The sequence below is a fragment of the Anas platyrhynchos genome, chromosome 1, assembly GCF_047663525.1.
Source record: "Anas platyrhynchos isolate ZD024472 breed Pekin duck chromosome 1, IASCAAS_PekinDuck_T2T, whole genome shotgun sequence".
Lineage (NCBI taxonomy): Eukaryota > Metazoa > Chordata > Aves > Anseriformes > Anatidae > Anas > Anas platyrhynchos.
In genome coordinates this window covers 139,970,141-139,986,429 of record NC_092587.1, presented here as the reverse complement: position 1 = coordinate 139,986,429, position 16,289 = coordinate 139,970,141, and the positions used below count along the sequence as shown (strand labels likewise).

Genomic DNA, 16,289 nt, shown 5'->3' with positions numbered 1-16,289 from the left:
ATTATATTTTTTATTTATTTTGAAAACAAAAATAATATATTAATGTTTTGGATTTAGGTTGGAATTCAGGTACAGCAGTTAGTTCCCATCAGTAAAACCACTTCGGCTCATTCAGCTGTACAGGCTGGACACTTACCTGGTGGATCGCATTCAGTTATTGATCTTTTTCATGTTCAGAAAGCAAAAAAGTGCTCAGAAGAAGAACATAAGGAAGGTCAGTAAGTTTTGTCCTTTGCACGTGTGATAATGATCAGTTCCTAAAGGTTTGAACTTAGATTGTCTTTTTGAATGCTTTTCCTATGTTACACAAGTATAAATTATTTAATACAAACTCTTCAAGAGCATGCTTTGCTGCTGAAATATTAACAGAGATACTTCAAAATAAAAAGTTACATGATTATGCCATACACTGTGTAAACTATTGAGCAATGAGAACTGGAAATTAGCTTCACTGTATCTTGAAACTTCAGAGTTTTTAACTATCAGATGATCATTCTGTGTTCTTTTTTCATATGTACAGTATTTGTTGCTGCTATGGACCTTGAAATATCTTCTGATTCAAGAACTTGCACTTTTCTTCCGTCTCGTGGTACACATCTCACATCTGGTCTCAATTCTAATGTTAACAAGACTGAGTCTGCTGTCAAATGCAATGGCTTGCATACTCCTATCAGCGTAAAATCCAGGCTTAATTTGAGTATTGAGGTTCCTTCCGCTTCCCAGGTAAAACTCAAGAATATAAAATATCTGTAATACATTGTAATAGTTTGGCATTGGTGGTCTTAGAGGGGGAAAAAAATGTATCACACTTCTTTTTTAAATGAAAACAACTCCAGTAGGGTAGAATGCACAGAAAGAGATTTGCCTTAAAATGATTTTAAAAAAGCAGTCCTATATAGGCCAACTCAAAGAATAAAGTTATATTTATTCAAAGAATAGAAGCTTGCTTTTCCGGCATCCCTTTTCTTCCCGTCACTTGCTATAGGATTGAAATGGAACAGGAATGGAAAATATGCCACAGATGAAATATTAAATAGCATTGCCTTTTGCCTTTCGCAACCAGAGCTCTTTAAAGAATCCCAAAACCTAATTATAAAGATTTGTCTATTACTATGTATCCCTAGGCCTAAAGCTTAAGCATACTCTGTTGTGGATGCAGGACAAATTCACTTTAGAATTGGAGTAATTCAGTTGGAAGGACCTACAAAGGCCACTGAATCCCAACTGATCAAAGGGATCAAATAGCCTTCTTAACGTATTTCTTAAAGTCCTGTACTGTACACCAGTCTTTAAAATACACTATAAATCTGTCTTCAGATGTTAATTGATGAGAAAGAATGGAATGGCAGCCTTTCCCACACTACCTCATATCCTTCTACAGTAGCTGTGTTCTAAATTTCGTCCTAAAATCACATCAAACTATTTGTATTTAAATGTAGTTATTAATCTTTATATGTTTTTTCAAGTTTTCTTGGTATTGAAGCTGGGAACATCAACTTTTAGATGAGAGGGGTACAGTCTTTAAAGTATTTCTTTGCGGGTTGGGGTTTTTTGGTTGTCTGGCTGTTGTGTTTTTTGTGTTTTTTTTTAATAAAGGAAGATCCTTAGTTCTAGCCCCTACATTATCTAAGCAGGCATCTGGTTTTAAAGGTCAGTTACGAGCAAGTTGTACTGAATTCTGTAGACGTCTTAGGTGTAAACAGACTTTCATGCTTTACTGTAAAAATATGTAGTTCTGATTTCTGTAATTTAAGTCTGCAAAAGCAATTGCTAATGTTTTGTTAACCACTTTCCCAAATATCTATACATTTTTAGAAGCCACGTATGCTTTTGGCAGAAAACATTTCTTTCTGTAACACAATGCTAAAGCTAACTCGGGACATACAGGCAACCTGACTGAACAATGTGGAGCTCGTCCACTTTCTCAGATTATCCTATAGAAGCAGTATGTTAGAATATTATATTAAAAAAATGTTTAAAAAAAAAAAATGCAGTAGCTGTGCAGTATGGTTCCTATAGCTTCGGTGACCTTATCACACAATAGGCACATCTTTTTTTGTGTGTGTGTATAATAACCATATTATAATATGGAATTCGGTACACGGAAAGCATGGTGACAGTCCTGTAATGATGCTTATATACACTGTGTTAGGAAAGAAACAGCACGATTATTTTAAAACCAGAATTTCCAGAAGATCTTTATAGGATTATTATACGTAGCAATCTCCAAATCTTCTTAAAGGTGAAAGGCAGAGTTTTCTAGCAGTCCTATGGAATTTCCTTTAGTAGAACTTAAAGGCAAAACTACATACTTTCACTCAAATTTTACTTGTGAGAAAAATTACACTGTGAATCTGTTTGTCATATTCATTTCTTCACTTCTGCAGCCGTCATTGTATGTGCTGACAACTTTTAGGTACTGAGCAGTCATCCTAGTTATTTCAAGTTGATAATTGATGGTAAATACCAATTGCAGTAAGGAAAAAAGTTTAAAGCTCATTTCTTTGTCAAAATCTATGGCAAAAATCTGACAGTGTGCAAATATGTAATAGCGTTAAAGTAAGCTGATAACATTTTACCATAGAATGATATAAAGAAAAATGAATTGCTTACTGTTTCGAACCACATAATTTAGCATTCATATCAACATGTCACCTATATAATTTGAACTCAGAAAATTCGTTTTCTTATCTGTAGAGGAAAACTTGTATGTAATTTGTGATGAGAACCCTAAATATCATGAAAAGATAAAATTGAGCATTCATATTTACTGATCTGTGTTTAAATGACTTTTCTTTTTAATTTACATCTCACTGCTGCAGAGAGCATCAGGTCACCAAATGTGTTTGCATACGCAGATTTTTTTTTTTCAAAATTCAAAGACTATAGAACTTTGGGGGGGGGCAGGGGAGGGTTAAAATTAACTTTGTGATAGATCAGAACCTAAAAGCTTTTTTGTATTTGTAGCTAGACAAGTCTGTGCTAGAAGCTCTGCCACCTGATCTCCGAGAACAAGTAGAACAAATATACACTATTCAGCAAGGAGAGACTTACGGAGAGAGCAAAAAAGAGCCAATAAATGGCTGTAGCACTGCACTTCTCTCACAACCAGTTGGAACAGTGCTTTTACAAGTACCAGAGCTCCAAGAACCAAATGCCAATACGGGAATTAATGTAATTGCCTTGCCAGCTTTCTCACAGGTAGGGTGTTTGCACGGTATCAATAAATGTTAACTTTCTACCTGCAGGGAGAGTTAACAGCATTTTTCTTGAGCCAGAATTACTATGATTTGTTACTTACTCAAAGTTTATTTATGATTGTTTAATATCTTTCAAAAGTCTGTGCTTTCAAATGTGACTTACTCCATCACAAATGAAGTATGATAGGTGTTTATTAAAGATTTATAGTCATCAGTATGTCTGTTTTTGCTGTTACTTAATGTAAAACCCCTCATTTACACTTTGCTTTGCAATCTAGTGTGTAAATAGCTGTTTTTCTGCATTGCAGCTGAATTACACTGCACCATCAGTCTCAAGCCATCATAAATCAGCTTAGCTCGTCACAGGAGACTCACTATTTAAGTGGATGCTCTGATGGTGTAAAGCCAACCTACCAGCTTCCACAGATTTGATTGTTCATATCACATTCCTGGGAGAAAAGCAGGCATGGCTAAGATTGTGCATATCTCCATAATTTTGGAATGAGAAGCTGGTTCAGGACAAAAAGTGCAAAGTTGTTTCTCAGAATAGTGACTGGAAGGGGAGCCGGTAGCTGGTAATGATGCTTCTACTGATATTCCACACTTCAATCCAAGATGGTGCTGAACAGATGTAGGGTAAAAAAAAAATCCCAGATTAGAATACCAAAGATATGATATCTTGCATATGCATGACTTAAAATTATTGTGAGTACTGCTCTGTTTTATTTTTCTATTTGCTATGTCACTTGCTGTTCTCAAATCAGATTTATAGAGAGATGTTTGCTGCTGTTTCTAAGGTGTAATGCTGCTTAGCTGACAAAGAATGCTTTGGAAATCAGGTAGAAATTCCTAACCAGCTTTCGCTAAACAGCAATTAATGCATAATTATTATTTAAAAGATGTGCAGTCCATTTTGCTACTAAAATTTCTTCACCTTAATGCAAGTTGATTGGTTCAGAAACAGTTGGATCGGTTTGCATTCCTGAACCACAAAGCTGGCTTTTCCATATGGGGATGTTGTGAGACCAGTAAAGGAATTCTCCATCCCTCAGCTGTTTTAAATTACGCACTTAAACTCTTGCCTATCAATCAGTGCATCTTGGACTTGCGGGTTAAATTATGCTGTGAAATCACATCCCTCCTCACTTCGTACACCATGCAGTACTCTTTTCTCAGAGAGAAAGTTATAACTATCTATGGCTTTCCGTAAAAATTGCATTTAGTTTATCATATTTATGCCTTATCCATATATTAAGTAGTTGAGAATTAATTATTTTTGTCTTTTCTGTTGTTTTTTTTAATAAGTTTTTGAAACTGTTAGAAACCTGTAATTTGCACGCTTAGTTTGTGCTGTTTTCCTGTTTCTCATCTCCTAGTGCATTTTGTGACTGTGTTACTCAATCCAAACACATCAGCTTAGGAGCATGACACCAGGTGGTACAGGAATCCACTTGGTCACCTGCCCTGGCTGTGTCCTCTCCCAGCTCTTGGTACACCCCCAGCCTACTGGCTGGCTGGGCAGCACAAGAAGTTGAACAGCCCTTGGCTCTGTGTAAGCACTGCTCTGCAACAACTGAAAACGTGGGTGTGTTATCACCACTGTTTTCATCAAAAATCCAAAACACAGCATTGTTAGAGCAGCTATGAAGAAAATTAACTCTATCCCAGCCAAAAGCAGGACAGATATCCATGCTGTCTAGATATCCATACTATCTATTTAAGAATGCCTTATGCTTGTACTCCAAACTTTTTCCTGAAAACCTTTAAGCTTCCTTTATTGGAAAAAAAAAAGGGTGAACTAAGATTCACAGTTTTCATTTTCTCACTTAGGTCCAAGTTTAATGCATAATGCATATATGATTGTATATATACATAGTACGTATTTGGTTGAATAACTTCTTTTTATTATTGTCAAAAATACGAACGTTTTTGTTCAAAACCTAGTAATAGATTTCAGATATAGAGGTATATGAGGATGTGATACATCTACATTAGGACAATGTCACTAGAGTAAATGTTATACTTTTACAGGGCAGTGGTTGGGGGAATGACAAAATTATGGTCAGTTCCCTGTACTGCCTTTTTTCTGAATGAGTTAGGTCGTGTTATGGAACAGTTGCAATTCATACACAAAAAATGTTTGGGATTTCCAAATTCATGAATTCTTGAATGCTTAGCCAGTGGATGTTAACCTTTTAAAAACAGTTTTAAATTATTTTTAAATATACATTTTATTAAATAAGCTTTGATTGGTGACTTCTAAGAGTTGATTGGTGATTTAAGACTTGATTGGCAACATTCCACTACAATGCTTCGTTCTGCGCAATGTGTAGAGCAATTGAGGCCAGAGTTGTTCTCATTTCTTCCTTTAATTAGCACATATTTCATGCGGTGAAAAATATGTTGGCACATGGAGTTCTAAAAATGCAAAAAACTTCGTTCATCGTTCTGACTTTTGATGACTTTTACCTGTGGGAGCATGATCGTGTTTAACAATATAATTTAGACACAACATGTGAATGGCACAGTCTACTTTCCTGACAAATATATACATTTTACAGTTGGGAAAAAAAAAAAAAAGATCAAATATCCATTGAAAATAAGATGTAGCTCTTAGGTGTATAGCAGTATTTTAAATACAGTATCTCTAATAATGGTAGAAACTGTATCGTGCACTTAAAATAGTAATGCAGGTTTGGGGTAATTTTTGTTGTTGTTTGTGCACATCTCAGATTTTTTTTTACCAGAGAAATGAAGGGCATTCTCCCACCGAGCAAATTTAATCCTCTAAATGATAGGTTTGCTTTTATGAATTATGTTTTGCAGGCTGTGAGTTGGAAACACTGTTCAAGAACACTGGGCAACTCAGAATACAAAAATAGACAGGCACTAATTTGCTCATTCAGCCACATAGTGGGGGAAGATGATACATGACATTTTCTGTTGTCCACATGAGTATTGCAACTGGCATACTTACAAACGGTTTCCTATATAGAATCCAAGCCTCTAGGCCAGTTGGAATGGACTCAATTTTTATCAGTCAGTAAAGGGATGGAATACTAAAATTCTGTAGTGTTATTTTAAAATTCAAGGTAGCTGGATTTGTGTTTCCTGTAAGAAGCAAGACTATTCCCAAGGACATTTTGTCTGAGGAACGTAGCGGTATCAAAAGAAAAGGAGGAACAGAAGTCCAGTTGTCAAAGTGATTGAGTTTGGCAATTGGAATGAAATGTTCTCCAACTTAGGCTTAATTGTGCTGTTAATATAGCTGTACTGTGTAATAGTAGGTGAGTAAAGATGGAACATCTTGGGGGGGGAGGGGGGAGGATGTTATAATAACACCTGTGATCATTTTTAATGGTTAATGTGTTACATGCCTGTAAATAGTAATTCCATAAAATGTAGAGTTAATCGTAAAAGGAAGATTTTGTAGTTGTTACAAGTTTAGGTACGTGAAGAAAACGTACAACATATTTTATTTTACAGTGCTTCGGCTGTGTTTCATTTATTTTTGCTTGGCATAAAATGGAACTACTGTTCTTATGTTGGTAATCTAGAGGAAAGCAAGCAGGGTTGCTTTCTGGTAAAATAATCAAATGAATCTTCTGTCACTGTTCAGGTGGACCCTGAGGTTTTTGCTGCGCTACCTGCTGAGTTGCAAGCAGAACTGAGAGATGCATACGATCAAAGGCAAAAGCAACCCGAGCAGCAACCTGCTAATACTTCTGGTAAGTATATATTAGTTGTACAATAGTTTTATATAGGAGTTGTTTACTATTTGAAGAGATTTATGCAACCCTAAATACAAACCAGAAAACATAAGCAAAGCTTCTAGGATGATACTGTGTTAAATCGAATTTCTGTATTTTTGGTAGACAGTGAGTTACCACCAGCTGTGGCCTCATTTTGCAAACAGATGCCTAGCTGTACTGAAATGGGAAATTAATTCAATTCATTGGGACTGTGACACGAAACCGCTCACGTCCTTATGTTTGCAGGATGGAATGTAAACTTGGTGCGTCTCGTGATTTAAAGTACTGCGTCTTCAGTACTTGGTTTAGGTAAACATGTATGCTCAGATTAGCATCCTCGTGGTTTATATAGCAGTAGTACAGATTTCAGGGAACTAGAGAGATGATTCATCTCCCCCTGTCTGATGGATGATTTTACTCAGAGCTGATCACTTAGGTCTCCTTTTTATAATCAGTTGAAGAAACGAGGTAACTTCCCTGTGAAAGTGAGTGTCATAAAATAGGTTGGAAATGCCAGTGGGTTCATTGTCAGTTTAATACTGCATTATTACAGTGAAACCTTGATTTCAGTCAGTGGACTACTGCAGATAAAAGCAGTTTGGGGACCCTTTTGCTGCTGGTTTTTTGTTTTTTTTTTGATAATCACTGGTGGAAAGTCTTAGCAGGTACCTAGGTTGGACAGTGCTCTAGGGTGAAGCAATTCATCCAGTGGGCTTCGGGTTTCCCTAGCTGCTCATATTCAAGCACTGAAATGCTTGATATTTAAAAGGCTCATAATTAAGTACACTAATCTTATAGCAGTGCTGTCCAAGTACTTAAACCATTGCCCATATCCAAAATGGCACATGGAAGCTAAGTCATTTTATCTAGATTATATTTTCCCAATTGATCCATAGATTGCTGTGGAAGATTAAGGCTTCCTTTTTGATGGAAAAGTATTAAAATTTCAACGTATCAATCACTGACTCTTCCTGTGTTTTTTCAGTATCCAAAAATCCTTGCCTACACCCGAAGCATGCGACAATGAAAAACAAGAAAAAAATCAGGAAAAAAAATCCAGTCAGCCCTGCAAAAAAGATTCAGAGTCCTTTGAAAAACAAACTCCTGGGTAGCCCTGCAAAAAACATGCCAGCTACATCTGGAAGCCCACAGAAGCTAATAGATAGCTTTTTGAAACAGGAAGGAACAGCTCCTCAGGTAATGGTAACAGTTTGCTATGTCCATTTCTTCAGTCTTTGTCCATGTTCACAAAACCAGCTTGTTTACTGGATTCCTTAGTATATACTTACCTATGCGTGCATGTATATGCTATTACCATATTTGTCAGACTGAGCATTACCAACTTCTGTGTTTGCAGCAGCCAGAAGCAGTTCCATCAACTTCGGATTGTTCAGGCCCGTCAGCTCTGCAGACTGAGCAGCCTGGTTCGTTCAGGCCACAGGCACCCAACCTAGCTGGAGCTGTTGAATTCAATGATGTAAAGACATTGTTGAAAGAATGGATAACAACTATTTCAGGTAAGGGATGGCATGCTAGCGATGATCTTGCATCACAAGGAAAGCTGTTTTGCAGCAGGCTTTTTGTACCTTCCTTCTTCATTCACTCTTGCTTTCACTGGTTGCTTCTCACAGCTGTCCTGAAGTCTTACTGCTTTGTAGTGTTGTAGTAACTTGATTCTTCCTACTCAGTTGTTGTTTTGTATTCTTGCTAGCTCCTGTTTCTTGCTTACAGCCGTGAAAATCCACCTACTTTCTCTTCAGCCCATTTGTTAGGCTCTTGCCGTATGCCTTGATGTTACTTGTATGAAAGGTTTTCCTTATTTTGTCCACCAGGTTAACAGCCATTAGAGTGGGAGATTTCTGAAAGAAATTCCTTTCTTAGGAAGATGTCCTTTTAGAGAAAGGAATGCATATTTTTCCCAAAAAAAAGACAGGAATTCTAGAATACATTGCAAAAGTTTAACGCCATTGTTAAATTGTGATTTCAATTTCAACAAAATGTCATACAATTAGCAATCCCTTATTATCCTGGAAAATCTGACCTCCAAGATTCTTCCTGTCTTGAACGCTGCTGTTCACCTTAGAGTTTCAAAAGAGCTATTCCATTCTAAATCCATATTTCTTTTCCTTTTGGTTAATATTAGGTTGGCTGTAATTTCTCCTTACAAGGGGGAGCGGAAGGGAATAAAAAGGAGAGGTTGACAAGCCAGATATTTCAGGTTGTTGCAGTCCGTTTATGTACAGAACTTCTGAGGTTGGGGGAGATACAAGAATACAGCAGTTGTCAAATTGGCACCTGATAGGCTAACACTGACAATTTTTTCTAGTATATTCTAATTATTCTGTAATAATTAAGTATACTTGGAGAATGGTTCTCTTCATTTTTTTTATATATTTTTCTTTCACAGATCCTATGGAAGAAGACATTCTACAGGTTGTGAAGTACTGTACTGATCTAATAGAAGAAAAAGATTTGGAAAAGTTAGATCTGGTGGTTAAATACATGAAAAGGTAGCTTAATTGCTAACGTTTGTGATGTTTGGGCTGGTTTTGTTTGCACTTACGCGCTAGGTACTTCAGTGTGAGACCACAAGTCTCTTAGGCATTCCACTGAAGATTGTAAATATTTTAAGCTTAAATTTTATTTTAAAAATGGGGTGAAAAAGGTTGGGCTGATAAAATAGGCAATCTGTGAAAAATTAATGGTATAATTTTAGTATTATTTGCTACAAAGTACTTTGTTTCCAGACAGGATAATTTTTGTTGTCATTGTCCCTTTTCTTCATCCCGTTTTCATTTGTCATGCTGCCTTAGATCTCTCATTTGTTTCATCTGATTTCAGTTCTGTATCCAGATCTGCCTCACCTCTCCAATCCTATTAAATCTGTTTTCATTACTTCATTACTGTGCTCCGTTTGCTCCTCCCGTATGTCAGGAAGCCCATGTTCCCTTCATGACGTGCTTACTCACTGATAGCTGTGCTGCTCAGCTTTCAGTGTCTTTTGGTTTGGAAAATACTTAATTCTCAGAACTAATCAGCACCCAAAGGACTACAACAGTGCAAAAGTTTGGTTACTCTTTTGTGTTATGGGATATCTTCAAGCTTCAGAAAACGAGAAATGCTCAGTGCAGTTAACTGTTTTGTTGAATGGTGTACAGTAAATTCGTTATAAAAGTTGAGAAAGCATCACATCCTGCTGCTGGTGAGATCAGCACTGGTGGCAGTACGGCTCTCTGAAGGCTGCTACGTGTAGGACAAGAAAGCAGGAGTCAAACAATACACAGTTGTCAATATGAAACTGATACCAGGTCCTACTAAGCTGTACATGTAGGGGCCCTCTGCTCTCCTGTAATAGCCATCTAGACGGGGATCTAGAGAGAGAGAGGACACAGGATGCATTTAAAATGCCTGCCTACAGCATTTTCTTCCTTTAATTTGCTTGTAGTGGCAGCTGTATGACAGAGGTTGCTCATACTTAGCTCTGCATGTCTGTGATTCTCTTTCACTTCTGGTGATACACACAATATAGTGCCCTCAACACGTATTATTAAAATGCCTTAATTATGATGGCATTTGTTGGAAGAAGGTTGTAGCACGTATGTCTTGATTTAAGAAAGGAAAGATTGGGTTCCAGAATCTTGCCATTTACTAAAGTTTTTAGAAGGTTACCACTTTAAGCACATGCTTACAACCACTGCAAAATGCTAAGGTTTACAAACTGGTGATACCATTTATATCAGAAGTATTGCCAGTGAATGTCAGAGGAACCTGTGGCATTAGCTAAGGCTTGGTATATTTGAAGAGAGAAGGCTTTACCAAAATCAAGTCAAAATACACACGGTGTACCATTGTGATCTTGTTTTCCAGTGTGAAGACCAAAAGTAAATGTTTAATAAAAAAAGGCAGTTCTGTAGTTGTAATTTTCTCCCTCTTTTTTCCTTCTTCCCTCCAGGTTAATGCAATCATCTGTGGAATCAGTTTGGAATATGGCATTTGACTTCATTCTTGACAATGTTCAGGTAGTTTTACAACAAACTTACGGAAGCACATTAAAAGTTATCTGAACTTGTAGTAAAGAGCTTGATGAGAGCCTGGAGCTCTCTGCTAGCTGTGCCATAAGTGCTTGTGAGGTATTTGCAAAGTGCATGATAGTAATGCCCTGAGTTTTTATAATTTCAAATTTCTTTTTAAACAACAAAGTGTTTTGTACATTTCTTTTCAGAAAGTGCCAAATTTGTCAGTATTGCATGTAAATAATTGTGTTAAAATTCTTTTATTGTAGTATAGAATCTATTTACAAAATGTTTGTTTATAAAGTTTTATGGATTTTTACAGTGAAGTGTTTACAGTTGTTTAATAAAGAACTGTATGTATATTTTTGTACTGATTCCATTTTGTCATGCTTCAGTTGAATACAGCCGATCACTGTTACTAAAGCTGCAGCTTTGGTTCATTTTGCAATGACATGGCTCGACACCATGACCCTCCACTGATGTTACTGCAGATCCAAAGGAAGAACATTGGCTTGTTTTGTTTCATTCTTCAAAGACAGGAACCAGGGTGGCCCAGCACACGTGGCACTCGCTGAGGCATAATTGCTTTCAGAGCTCTGTGTGTCCAGGTGCACGGCTGGGTTTATACCTGGAACGACCCCAACAGGTTGTGTCCATGGCAGGGATGTGCGTGCTTGTGTCTCTACAGGTGGTGGTTTGGATAAGTTTGGTTTTTCTAGACGTGCACCAGCCTCATCCAGTAACACTTGGCCATCCATCTTGAAGCAAAGCTGTTCCTTTCATTCTGAAGAGAATGAGGACTACAGCTCGCACCACAACTGGATGGGGAGTGCTCTGAAGTCAGCTGACCAGCTGTAGCACAGGGGCCAGGTTTTACATTTTTAGCTGGCATTTTAAGCTTTAGGTTGCACCCTCGGCATCCCTCGTAACCCACCCTGGGAGAGGAACCAACGTGACAGCTGTCTAGAACAGGGCACCTACCTCGGTGGATGAGGGGAGCACAGACGGTGTGTGTATAACACAAACTGCCATTTGAGTCACCAGAGGAGTGTGCTGTGTCCAGAGGGACCTCAACAGCCTGGAGAAATGGGCGGAGAGGAACCTCGGGAGGGTCACCAATATGCAATTGGACAAAGTCATGGGAAACCCTTCTCCATTTAAGAAAACCAGCTTGGTGACTGCTTCTGTAGAAGAATGCATTTGTTGAAGTTCAAGAAAGGATTTTACTAGTTAGGTGTCAGATACACAGCTTTGATCCCATGAGTGCTGCTCAAGCCATACTCCGAAAGAAAAGAGGATTACTTGTGTTTTCATTCTCTCTCATTGATCCCTGCATCAAGCCCTTAAATATTTTATTCAAGGTACCTGCTGCCTTAAAACCTCTTACTAAAGGCATTTCTACAGGCTCATAAGAGCAGCCTGCAAAAAACAGCATCATCCTTTTCCATTTTGTACTTGAGGAAACAAGAATACATCAAGACCACATTGTTTCACATCAGTGTTCTTAACTTAAGAACTTTTTATTAGAGTAGCTTTCATGATTGCATAGTTTGCAAAAGAAAATTATTACAATTAAATGCAGTCTCCTCACCATGACACTTGAGATCATTCTACTCTAAATCACTGACATGCCCAGTGATGTGAACTTGTACCACACACCAACCATACTTAAAAGGTCCTGGGTCAAGGGCAAGGTTAAAGTCTTAACAAACAAAACAAAGAGTCTGGTAAGTTTGATCAGGGAATCCAAGGTGGCACGTTATCACGTGTTCCTCTAATGGAGTTCACACAATCCCTATTGTGAAATTCATGTTTGTCTAACCAGAGAAAATGAAGAAATATAAGGGACAGAAGAAACGTGATCAGATCAAGCTGCCTGTTACCAGTTAGATTTTTTTTATAAATATTTTAAATGCTAAAAATCTCAGCTACATAAAAGGTCATTATTGATGTTGCTTCAGCTTGTGCTTTTGAGAAGTATTTGTTAGGCATTGCTCTCCATGAGTTAGAAATTACCAGGAGAGGACCTGATTACAGATCGATCTAGCTGTCAGCTTAGGAGGGCAACCAAAGGGAAGGCAGGGTCAGGCAGTGCTGGGGTTACAGACTGATTCCTGGTCATTACTTTTGAACTGGTCCAGTCCTGTGATGCTGGATGGCTCGACAGGTCTGAGACACTGTCCAAAGTCACCACTTACTTGGGGACGAGTGCTCTGCCTGTGCTTACTGCCACTCTGAAGAGTGGTTGGAAGATGCTGCAGCTACACTCACCTACACCTGCAGTGACCTCTGGTACTTCTGACCTGCTAAACACGATAAAAGGTGTGAGCCACTGTGAGCATCACGCACAGCACACAGCATGGGGAAGAGAAGCCAGAAGAAGCCCCTGCTGCAGTGCACATCCCTGACTTGGCCAGGCAGGGGGAGGCAAGCCTCAGCCCGGCACCTCCACCGTCTGTAAGGGCCCAGGAGGTGATGTTTGGTTTATTGAAGCAAACTGTAAAACAAAGGGGCTACCATGTCCATCTCCTTTATTTGCGGCTCTGCGTTATAATGATTACAGGTCGACTTTTGATGAACTGTACAAGCAGTAAAAGGCGGCCAACTATGCTTTACATCATTGTTTCACACAAAGCAAATACAGAAATATCCAATTGCCTAATTTTCTATTTAAAAAAATGTCTATAGGCACAAAGCAGAAGAATATTGGAAAAGAGAGTCAAGGGAAGAGGTATGCATAAATAAAGAAGTACTTCTTACATCAAAAATGTCCCAAGAATCACAAAGTCTGCAGAAGCTTGGTTAATCAAATACTGCAGTACTGATCTCATCAGTATAAAAGTGAAAGAGCTTTAGTTCTGTAATAAAAATTCAATTTATTTTACTTTATTTTGGAGAGAGGAGGGAAAAGGGTGGAAGGAAAGTGTAAGAGAAGAAAGGGCAAACTTTAAAACAGCAGCCAGTATTAGGAAGGGCAGTGGGAAAGGTGAACAGGCACATTGGAACCGTGGGAACATGTAAATTGACCACTGTCAAACCAGTGTAAATTTCTTGGTTTCTCATGGAAAACATTTTATCCACATATTTTCCTCCCAAACATATATCCAACACTGTCTTCAATATACGACTTTGTTGGTAACTTTTAGAACAGGAACAGCAAGTTTATTCCTGCCTCCCCATTGCTGTAAAAAGGTATCTAGATGATCTCAAACACTTTCTTCAGCTCTACTATAAGCTGCCAGTCAGACTTCTGCATTTCGTCTCTGAACCAGTCCTTCAGAGCGTCGATGGACTGACGGCTGATCTGTAACACACAAGGCAAACCCATCAGAAACATGTATCAGTAACGGTAACTGCTTCCACCACGCCAAGGCCGCTGTGCATTGCGTACATTCAAAACCAGGCAAACACAACCGCTGCTCTGAGCACCAGCTACGTACGAAGGTATGCGAACAGCTCGTTTGCCATTTACCCTCTCCAGTACAACAAGCTGCCAGGTATTTTTAGTCACAGTCCATCATTCCTTCGGTTCTCTCAAGTAGCACCACTACAGATCCCAAAATGAGGCTACAGAGAAACACTGCTGAACAACACCATCCATGAATAATTTCAAGTGTCTCAGCCTGATGGAAGGTTACTAATATTAATTTTCCAGGCTTTGCGCAACATTTCCACTTCAAGCAAGTTACCCATTGCGTCATGAACCAAAAATATAGATGGCTTTTACCTTGCTGACGAGGATGTCTGTTGCTTCAAAATGTCGCCCATACATTTTAGGTGATTCACCAGGAATAGGTTCTATTTTAACACATACTTCTTGGCCTTTCTTTGCAACCTCCACCGGCTTGTGGTTTATTTCAATACTTGTAACTATTCCAATTTCAACAAACTGTAACACAATGAAGAAAGTGTAAGACACATGAGCAAAACCCGTGCACACACCCTTCTCTAAATTCCTGCCAGTTGCCCATCCAAAGCAACGCATCAGAGCCCACCCCAGAGCAACGCGTATCGCGCAGTAAGCGTGCACAGAAAGGGCAGCAGCACCAGCCCACCTGTATTTCATCTGCCATACCAATTTGTTGACCTTCAGCATGTCAGGATGTGAATTCCCCCCTGGCTAGCAAGCAGGATAGAATTTTGCTTGTTCCTTTGTATCATAATACAGGAATTGGGAATTTGGGAGGGAAGGTGACAGCCACAGCCCCGCTTCTCGGTAGGGCACTGTGGAGACTGCAGAGGTGTCTCTCTGCTGCAGGATGCAACTCCCCCAGCAGAGCACAATGCAACGGCTGATCACTTGGAAGGAGATGATCTAATACTGGATCTCATCTCCTACCAAAGGCATGCAAACACTTCCTGGTGCCTCATCCCAGCCACTACCCGCTCAAACAAACGTCCGTGGGGAAGGCAAGAGGCTCTTACTTACGTTTTTGCTAGGTACGCACATGGGAGTGCCCTGCTTCACCTGGCCTGCCTCCACGACGACACCCATCACTATTGGGTCACGGGAGTTGAAAATAAACTGAGGGAGTATTTTCATCTTGCAAGGGAATACTGCTATATGCCTGGGAGACAACAAGGAGGAGGCATTTTGAAACGGTTACTGGAACAGTGTGGGGAGTATTAATGCTTCTGCCTTCTGCTGCACATCCTGGGCATTTATTTCTACCCCAAGTCACATACAGAATAAGCAGGAAAACGCTCTTGTCCAGTCTTTCTTGTTAATCTAGTCAACACTATCTTACAGAACTATAGGCAACAATAATCATGTATGGCTGGCATGGATTTTATTTTGACTGGTTCGGGCATCGAGACAAGACTGAGACCAAATGAATACTAATTACAGTATAATTATAATCTCAGAAGAGCATGGGAATAGAAATACTGTTGCCACAATCCGACACAGTGACTCAAGAAATTCTAAATTTTTGTTTCTGAAGAAGTACTTCAAAATGCTGAGCTATACAAACTCAAGTTTTGATTAAAAAAATGCATATTTTTTCCCCACTTAGTTTGTCATTACTGAGGATCAGCTAATGACACTGACTCCAAAAATTAAGTTTTGGATCCTTATAAATCCTTAAAATGATGGCATATTCATGTTATTACCATCACAATTAAGCTGTGTACACTGGAATTGCACAAGCATGAAACAATAGAACCCAAATCCTTCTGGTTGTTTTCTCAGCCCTGAGACTAACCCATCTGTCAGAAACTAAGAAAGGAAACCAAGTATATAAAGCAAACCTTAATAAAAACACTCCATATAACACGATGGGTTTTTGCTAAATCTTGCAACTGCTTCACAACTCCCACCCTAC

At 38.8% G+C, this 16,289-nt stretch overlaps 2 protein-coding genes across 13 annotated transcripts in view; one reads left to right on the top strand and one right to left on the bottom strand.

Moving 5' to 3' along the window:
• Positions 1-11,339, top strand: part of REV1 (REV1 DNA directed polymerase) — a 54,689-nt gene extending 43,350 nt beyond the window's left edge. For 10 of the 12 annotated variants that reach the window (XM_038173209.2, XM_038173206.2, XM_072030914.1 and 7 more), the window contains 8 exons: positions 58-214; positions 521-723; positions 2,968-3,201; positions 6,820-6,928; positions 7,938-8,149; positions 8,310-8,469; positions 9,360-9,462; positions 10,905-11,339. In XM_038173209.2, coding sequence (XP_038029137.1) covers positions 58-214; positions 521-723; positions 2,968-3,201; positions 6,820-6,928; positions 7,938-8,149; positions 8,310-8,469; positions 9,360-9,462; positions 10,905-11,016 — 1,290 coding nt within the window. In that variant the 3' untranslated portion in view covers positions 11,017-11,339. The remainder of the gene's footprint in view (positions 1-57; positions 215-520; positions 724-2,967; positions 3,202-6,819; positions 6,929-7,937; positions 8,150-8,309; positions 8,470-9,359; positions 9,463-10,904) is intronic. The other 2 variants (XM_038173211.2, XM_038173210.2) reach the window with 1 other exon arrangement.
• Positions 11,340-13,479: 2,140 nt separating this feature from the next.
• The window catches only part of EIF5B (eukaryotic translation initiation factor 5B), a 31,813-nt gene continuing 29,003 nt past the window's right edge, over positions 13,480-16,289 (bottom strand). The window contains exons 22-24 of the mRNA XM_038173217.2: positions 15,395-15,533; positions 14,693-14,854; positions 13,480-14,269 (exon numbers count right to left, since the gene is read on the bottom strand). Of these exons, the coding sequence (XP_038029145.1) occupies positions 14,162-14,269; positions 14,693-14,854; positions 15,395-15,533 (409 nt within the window). The 3' untranslated portion in view covers positions 13,480-14,161. The remainder of the gene's footprint in view (positions 14,270-14,692; positions 14,855-15,394; positions 15,534-16,289) is intronic.